Raw genomic sequence first — 9,159 nt, forward strand, 5'->3', positions numbered from 1 at the left:
TTCATTTTTATAAGATGTTAAGTTCCAAACTTTTCTCCCTCCCTCCTTCCTCTCCTCTTCCTAAAATGGTAGATAATTTGATATAGGTTATTCTTGTGCTAACATGTAAGACATTTCCATATTAATCACAGTTCTGAAAGAAAAAAGATCAAAAGGAAGAAAAAAAATGAAAAAAAGAATAAAGTGAAAAAAGTACGCTTTGATCTGCATTCAGAGTCCATTAGTTCTTTATCTGGATGGGGATAGCATTTTCCTTCTTGAGTCCTTTGTACTTTGTGCTTTGTACTAGATCATTGTGATACTGAGAAGAGCTGAGTCATTCACAGTTGATCAGCACAAATGTGGCTGAAATTATGTTTTACTGGTTCTGCTCATTTCACTTTGCGTCATCAGTTCATTTAAGTCTTTCCAGAATTTTCTGAAATCTTCCTGTTCATCATTTTTATTGTACAATAATATTCCATTACATCCATATACCACAGCTTGTGCAGCCATTCCCCAGTTGATGGGCATTGCCTCATTTTTTAGTTCTTTGCCACCATGAAAGGGACTGCCATAAGTATTTGTGCCCATGTAGGTCCTTTTCCATTTTTCATGATCTGTATGCGCTACAGCCTTAGTAGTGCTGTTGCTGGATCAAAGGGTATGCACAGTTTTGTTGCCCTTTGGGCATGGTTCCAAATTGCTTTCCTGGATGATTGGATCAGTTCACAACTGCACCAACAGCGTATTGCTGGATATCATACTTCATCCAACCCTTCTCATCCGTTATACCCTGCCCTTCCTCATCTTTCTGCAAATCTTTCATAGAATAGCCCAGGATGCCTGACACTGTCCTTTGATATACTGGTGTGGAGGGAATGGATTTTCCTAATGGAATCAGTGCAGCTGCTACTGTGGATACTGATGCAGTGGTTAGGTTATAACTAGGCCTACATTAGGATCAGAAGCAGTCGGGTGGAGAGGGGATATGAGAACTTCAACCACAGAGAAGGGGAGGAGTAAAGGTTAAAGGGAATAAAGCTTACAGTGGTTGTGTTGAAGATAAGCCCCAAGACTGGCATTCTCTGTGAGGATGGAATGTGACCTATCTTCCCAACCTCTGATTGGTTGATAACCCAAAACAACCTTCCAGAATTCTTCCCCCCACCAACTTTGGAGGCCACTAGAACAAAAAGAACAATTCATCTTCAAAGGAGTTCTTAGTAGATCCACAGAATCATAAATTGTTATGCCCTTCACAGTAACAAAAGTAATGTTGATATGGTTGTTAAATTCCAAGAAAAGCATGCATGTATTTGGAGGAAATGACATATGTTTGGCAACAGGGTAGATGTCCAGTCCTTGGTTCTACCTGGTGGTCAAGGCAGGGTATCATTTTACTCCTGGGTCCAAGTTGCTTAGATGAGAGAGACATGTTTGAAGTATTCACCCTCATTCAGATGACTGGCTGTTGCAGATTATCTCCTTGGCAGCGGGAGACAGCACTCAGGATGATTCTTGGATTGGTATCAAGATAAAAGGTACTCTTCCTATAGAATATGAATATCTTCCTTTCTTCCTTCTGTTCATTCTTCCTTTCTTCCCTCCTTTATTTTTCTTCTTTCTTTCTCTTCCTTTCTCCTATTCTCTCTTTCTTCCTCCTTTCTTTCTTCCCTTCCTTCCTTCTTCTCTTTATCTTGCCCAGTCTAGAAGTAAAATGTTTTCTTGTGGACTAGTCAGCACAAAAGCTTAGACTTACTCCATTTCTTACATGAATTGCTTCACTCCTTTTTGTACAATATGGTGGTTCCTTTTTATACAGTATGGTGGTTCCTTTTTTTACCAGGGTCTCAAGTTATAGATGTTGAATTTAGTGTGGACATCTGACCAGCCTAGGCCTCTGCAACTCAGAATACCTGAGTTCAAGCAATCCTCTAACCTCAACCTTCCCGGTTTCAAAGATTACAGGTATAAGCCACGATATCTGGATGAACAATTTTCAAAAAAAATTGCAAATTACCCAAGATGTTTAGAAATCCTGCTTCAAATTACAAATAAGGGAATTACAAATTAAAACAACTCTGAGATTTCACTTCATACTCAGAAATTAACAAAATTTACCCCAAAAAATAGAGCATCAATATGGGAGGGATTGCATGAAGAGAGTCCCAATAGACTGTTGGTAAACCTGTGAATTGTTCTAATCATTTCAGAAAACAATGTGGATCTAGTCAGTCAGACCATAAACATTTATTAAGTACTTTCTATGTGTCAGGTATTTGGCTGTAAGTACTAGGGATATAAATAATTAAAATAAAGACAGTCTTAAAGAAGTTACAACCTAATAGCAGAAAATAACAAACAAAAACAAGCTAACAAATCTAAGGGTGGGACAAAGGGAAGAAATTTGGTTTGGGAACATGATAGATAGTCCACAGGAATGCAAATGGATGGGAAATGAAGAAATGGCTGACCCGGGGTGTCCTCCTTAATTAGGGTTTTGGGAGGAGCTTTCCACTCTACTCTCCAACATAAATAGGTTGAAAAAGTAGAGTGGGAGTACAGGATACAAAGAAAGTGGGAGTACTGAGGTTGAAGGGATCTTGCAAGATGATGAAGTTCCTTGGGGCGTGATGAAGTCCAAAAGAGTGCAGTTGGGTAGGAAAAGAATTTACACAAGTCACTGAAGTGTTGTTATCCATCAAACCAGTAATTTCACTACTATACATTGTATTCCAAGAAGGAAAATACAGAAATACCCCCAATAGATCTATAATCTGCATAGTATGGGTATTCCTCCCAATGCTGAATTTCATAACTCATTCAAGCCTTCTCATCTCATGTTTCTCCCCCTTCTCCTCCATCCTTCTGCAGATCATTAGTAGACTAGCCCACTATGCTGAAGGTTTCCCTTTGGTTTTATTATTTCATAGGTATCATAGCATTTAAGCTTTTTATTTGTGACCAATCCACTACCTTTGTGTGTGTGTCCTTTGAAGATATTTTTAATACGTATAATTCAGTTCAACTGAACAATTAGGTGGCTACTGTGTGCAAAGTTCTGTCCTAGGGATATTGGATATATAGAAAGAAAACAAAAAATACCTACAGACTTAGAGGAGCTTACGTTCTATTGAGATGATGCAACATGAACATAGATAAGTATAATACAAAGTAACTTGAGGAAGTAGAAATGAACACTTCTAACTAGGAATGCTGTTATAATTTGTTGAAAAGATGGTACTTGAGCTGTGTTGAAGGAAGAAAAGTACTAAGGAGTAGGGAGTATATTTCAAGTATGGGAGAAAGCTTATGTAAATGAATAAACACAACAGGTAGCGTGTCATGATAGGGAACGGTTGTCTAGTTTTTCTGGAACATAAAGGGCAGGAAGAGGGATGAACAAAAAGAGGTTGGAAAAGTAGATTGGATCCAGATTATGTAAACTTTTTGTGTGCAGGGACTGTTTGACTTCTGTCTTTTTGTTCCTAAAGCCTAGCATAACACCTGGAATATATTGAGTCCTAAATAAAATTTTAGTGATTAATTAGTTTATTGTGGAATAATCTGATTGTTGACGTCATTGTCAGTAGCATGTGGCAGCCTAGACTCATCATATATCTTTCCATCGTCTTTTGGGTCACCTTCCATTTTGATTTTTCTGAGATTGTGTTACTTCATAATTCATTGACATAGAGCAATGTTGTCAAACTCAAATAGAAATGGGAACCATTAAACAACATATAAAATCTCTGAGGGCCTCCTATTTGCTTGGTTTCAAAATGTAATATTGTTTTATCATATGATATATTATTTATTTATTTTGTTAACTATTTCCAATTACACTTTAATCTAGTTCAGGTGGTACTCAAGAGTGTTGTACCTAAGCAACTTTGGATAAAATCATTTCACTTTACCTTCACCTCAATTTCCTCATCCCTAAAGTGAGGGGAGAAAACTAGATGATCTAGATCAGGAGATTCCCTTTTAGCTCTTAAGCCCATGGTTCTCATTCTGGTTAATTTTTGGTTGAGCTCTTTTTTCCACCTGCAGCAAGCTATAGGAAATGAGTTAAGGACTGTGTCAGGAAGAAGAGAGCTCAATATGTACTAGATATACTATGGAGAAAAGAGCCATTTCAGGTAGTCCTTAAAGAATGATAGAATTTGGAATGGTGGAGATATTTTAGGGAGAAAAGAAAGAAGTAAATATGTGGAGATAAGAGAGAGCACTATGGGGAACAAGAAAGAAACTTACCTGATGACTTTGTCCTTAGATTGTCTTCATTAGATTATTTGAAGTCCTTACATTGCCTACAAATTTCAGGATCTGTACCTTCTCTAAGTCTGCCCCATTACCTTTCTGATAATCCCTTTGTCATGTATACAAAGGCTACAAAATGTCTAGGGATAATAAAAGTAATTTTTAAAGTTTTATTGATTTTTTAAAACATTCTAGTCATTTCTCAATGTAACCTTATAATTAACTTCATTGACCCCACCCTTGTAACAATAACAACAAAAGAAAAACAGTCAAGCAAAACAACTATAGTTGTTATTACATGCAATATTCTCTACCTGTAGTGTCCCCCACTTCCTTCTACTTGAAGGGGTGGAAATGTGTGTCATTACCTATTTACTGTAAATAGTTCATGTTGAGTTGATTTTTATGCTTTAAAAATTACATTATTGAAGTAATTTCATATATCCATATATGTATTATGCATATATACAGATACAGACATACATATTCCTCTGGTTCTGCTTATTTTGCTCTGAATCAATTCATTCAAGTTATCCCATGTTTCTCTGAATTCTCCAGTCATTGTTTCTTAAGATACAAGACTACCCCATTACATTAAAAACCATAGTTCATTCAATACTTCCCTGGTGGAAGGTTGCCCACTTTACTTCTGGTGTTTTTGCTATCTTAACAAAAAAAGTATTATTTAGAGTATTTTGTGATATATGTGGGAATTTCATTATTTTCATTGATATGCAAAGTACATATACCTAATAGAATCTCTGAGACAACATATATAAGAGTTTATAAAATTTTAAATAATTAGATTAATTTTTGAGGACCTTAGGAACAATTCACAGCTTCACTGGCAGTATGCTGGTATGCTTGCCTTCCCAAAGTCTTTTTATTAAACTTTAATTATCTCTTTTTTTCATCTCTACCAATTCAACAAATGTGAGATGAAACTTCAGAATTGCTTTAATTTGCATTTATCTTATGATTTGGAATAATTTTCTTATGACTGTTAGTTTGAATTTCCTCTTTTGAAAAGAATTCATAGCTGTTAGTCATTTATTGGAGATTGACTCCAATAACGTTCTCTCTGCAATTAACATATATACACGTATATTTGTAGCAATTCTCTATATATCTTGGATACAAAACTTTTGCACCAGAGTTATTGAATGAAAAGGTTTCCCCCACACACATACACAACAATTTCTTTTCCAAATTTCTTTTGTTCACAAAAAGTTCTTGATATTACATAATCAAATTTGTCTGTTTTTTGAGCACCTCAATCCCTTGTTGAATGGATGAAATAAGTATTGAGTGTTTTTTTTTTAATATGCCAGACACTGTTTTAAGAGTTTTACAAATATGGTCTCATTTATCTCATTAACTGTAAACAATACTTTTGCATGAACAAGATATGCAAACTCATCCTGGTTCTAAAAACAAGACCTTTGTAAAAACCAATTATTCATTTCTTTGTAATGCTGTTAGTATCCAAATTAATCTATTTGCAGCCACTAGAAAGCATCTCATTACTAAAGGCAAGATACACAGTATTAAAGACTCCAACTCTCTTGTTTGGGGGACATCTCAACATCAAATCCAAGACCATTTGAAAAAAGCCTAAAGAAAGAAGACATCTCCTAAGGACCAAAGTATGTAGAGGATCTGAATGCCTATCATACCTTGGAGGAATGGCCTGGAGGTAAAAGTTAATGAGGACCTTTTAAGCAAAAGAACAACCTTATTGGGATGGCAAAAGAACTAAGCAACTTGTTTACATAAGTAAAATGTTTACTTTTTTCAGAGAGGATAGAATACCGGATATTTAGTACTGATGAACTCATCATCCACAGGCAGACCATGCTATGTCTTTATTGTCACCAGAAAATTTGGAGCAACAATCTCTGACTTTAACTCCTCTATCCAGCATTGTGAAAAGTCTTTTCTTTCATTTAAAAATAAATTTAAATGATTTTATATTTAAGTGTAGTATTATGTTATATGGCATAAATATAGCTGGTCTAAACAAACTTTCTGCCAAACTACAGGTTGTTTTTTTCGAAAGTTCTTGTTAAATGGAAACTTCCCTATCTTCTCATGACCAAAGTTTGTGTACTTGGATTTAGCTAATCTTTGTAGCACAGTGGATAGAGTCAGGAGGCCCCGCTGTTAGGAGGACCTGAGTTCAAATTCAACCTCAGACACTTATTAGCTGTGTGACTCTGGGCAAGTCACTGAACCCTGTTTGCCTCTATTCTTCATCTATAAAATGAACTGAAGAAAGAAATGGCAAAGCACTCTAGTATCTTTGCCAAGAAAATCCCAAATGGGGTCAAGGAGAATCAGGCATGACTGAAAAAACAAAACAGCAACAGTTAACAACTGGTTTTGTGTCATGATTAGTACAGTCAGTTTCACTGACTTACTTTTCTATTCTTTAATGACTAGCAAATATTTTCATGAATATTACTTTATAGTATTGTTTGAGATGTAGACCTTCTAGGGCCCATTCATTCCTCTTGTTTTGTTTGTTTGTTTATTTCTTTTTTATTATTTCTCTTGACATTCTAAAACTTTTAGAGCTTCTAAATTAATGTCATTATAACTAGGTGTATGTGGTAACCAATTAGATATTTGATTCGATTAATAGTAAATCTGCTAATTAATTTAGGTAATTTTTCCATATTTATCATACTGATCTGACCCAATCATGAAAAATGTCTATTTCTCCATTTATCTAAGTCTTTTATTTCTGTTAAGCATCATTGCTTTATCCTTGTACTTATTCAGATGTTCTCCAGTGATTCTTCATTGAAATAATTATAGTTCTTGGCTTTTTGAAATTTACTTTAGGTTATTTTTTTCTTAGGTCATTATTAAAATTTTAAATTTATTATTTAGAAATCAAAAAAAGTAAAAAAAGTAAAAGAAATTTAAATAATTATACTGTCAAATGATTTTTTGGGGAAAGTTTGTAACATTTTACTTCTGAAATGATTAAAACTTAAAATTGCAGTCAGACTTTGGAAGACCTTACACTTATATCAATTCCTTATATATTTTGTATATCAGACTTTCTTCAGAGATATTTCATGTAAATATTTTCTTTTATTTCTTACCAGTTTTTCTTCCTGTTTATTGTTATTTTTTCCTTCAAAATCTCTCTAATTTTATATAGTTGGAATGGTCTATTTCATCTTTTATAATTAATTTTGTTGGTTATCTTTTTAAATTAAGCTTTTTCTGACATGCTTTCTTTTATTTATTTTAGGATTTTTATTGTGAATGACTATGATACCTTCCTGAAAGCTTTTTTGCATATATTTATATAATCATGTGTTTTAAATTCTTTTTAATTTTATATGGTTATAACAGTAGACTTAATGGCAATTATGCTAATTTAAATTTAATATTCAATAATTCTTGCATCTCTGGTATCTCATTCAGACCTTATTTATGTTCTTTACTTCAATGTTCAATAGATAAATTGTTCTGTAGATCCCTTTGTTTACTTTATCTCAGCTGAGTTTGGTTATCAGGACCATACTTACTCATAAATAGGAGTTTAGAAAGAGGAATCTCTTAGGATTATGGCCCAACTACTGCTCAGAGTCTTTCTGATGGCACCTTTGACCTCCTGATTCCTTAGACAATAAATGATGGGATTCAGCATAGGTATAAATACTACATATGTGGTTGAGATCAATTTGTTGGAGTTAAATGAGGCAATAGCCCGGGGCCGAACATACATGAAAATTACAGCTATATAAAAGATTATCACCACTGTGAGGTGGGAACTGCAAGTAGAGAAGGCTTTTTGCCATCCAGAGACTGAGCGGATGTGCAGGACAGTGGAGATAATGAAGCCATAGGAGAGAACAGTGGCTAAGAAAGGGAATACAAGAATAACAATGGCTAGGATAAAGTCCACCATCTCAGCCATGGAAAAGTTCTTGCAGGCCAGTTTGAGGATGGGAGAAACATCACAAAAAAAGTGGTTTAACACATTGTTACCACAGAAGAGGACATGTGATATGTAATAGACCTTGACTATACCAATGGAAAAGCCACATACCCAGGAGGTGGCAGTCAGCTGGATACAGAGTTCTATGGTCATGATGACTGGGTAGTGGAGTGGTTGACAGATTGAAACATAACGATCATATGCCATGGCGGCCAGGAGTACACACTCTGTGCAGGCAAGTGAAAGGAAGAAGTACAGTTGAGTCATGCAGCTCAAGAACGAGATGGTATTAGGGTGAAGAAGAAAGCCGGTCAACATTTTGGGGACTGTGACAGAAATGTACCATATCTCCAGAAAGGACATACAACCTAGGAAGTAGTACATGGGCTTGTGGAGGGAACCATTGGCCCAGACAGTGAGGATGATAACCAAATTTTCCACCAACACTAACAGGTAGGTTCCAAGGAATAGGATGAAAAGCAGGATCTGAAGCCAGAAGGAGGTAGGGAAGCCCACAAGGATGAACTCAGTGACATTTGTGATGTTTTCTTCCCACATGGTCAGGACGCCAAGAGTCTATGTGGACCTACAATGGTAATACAATATAGAATGGTTAGGAATAAGGGGTTAGCAGTAGCTATTTACCTCCCACATAGAACCTATCCTTTCATTAATCTAAAACCTTACATTGGTCTTCATCTGGACTGAGTACCATGAAAACTTCTTTACGACTCCCAGGCTGCCCTTCAGAGGAACTGGTGAGCAAAGTAGACTCTATAACCAGTTCCTACTCTAGATCCAAGGTCAGGAATTATGAAATTCATTACAGTAGTTGTGACACAGGATTCAGGAGTGAAAGAGTAGATCTGAATCACAAACAGTACATCTGGCAGAACGAGAGAGTGAGACAGCGGTCACTTTGAGATCCTTTTTTACCTCAGTAGTTTATTTTGGTA

At 35.6% G+C, this 9,159-nt stretch overlaps 1 protein-coding gene across 1 annotated transcript; it reads right to left on the reverse strand.

The window, feature by feature from the left end:
- Positions 1–7,804: 7,804 nt before the first annotated feature.
- On the reverse strand, positions 7,805–8,761 carry LOC114034561 (olfactory receptor 6-like). Its single transcript, XM_027850296.1, has one exon. The coding sequence runs from the start codon at positions 8,759–8,761 to the stop codon at positions 7,805–7,807; it is 957 nt and encodes a 318-aa protein (XP_027706097.1).
- Positions 8,762–9,159: the final 398 nt, after the last annotated feature.

This window comes from Vombatus ursinus, unplaced genomic scaffold (genome assembly GCF_900497805.2).
Source record: "Vombatus ursinus unplaced genomic scaffold, bare-nosed wombat genome assembly UNPS02009062.1, whole genome shotgun sequence".
In the NCBI taxonomy this organism is placed as follows: domain Eukaryota; kingdom Metazoa; phylum Chordata; class Mammalia; order Diprotodontia; family Vombatidae; genus Vombatus; species Vombatus ursinus.

Excerpts from the sequence above, each read along its gene's own strand:
- LOC114034561 (XM_027850296.1), bottom strand. The coding sequence starts at position 8,761 with ATGTGGGAAGAAAACATCACAAATGTCACTGAGTTCATCCTTGTGGGC.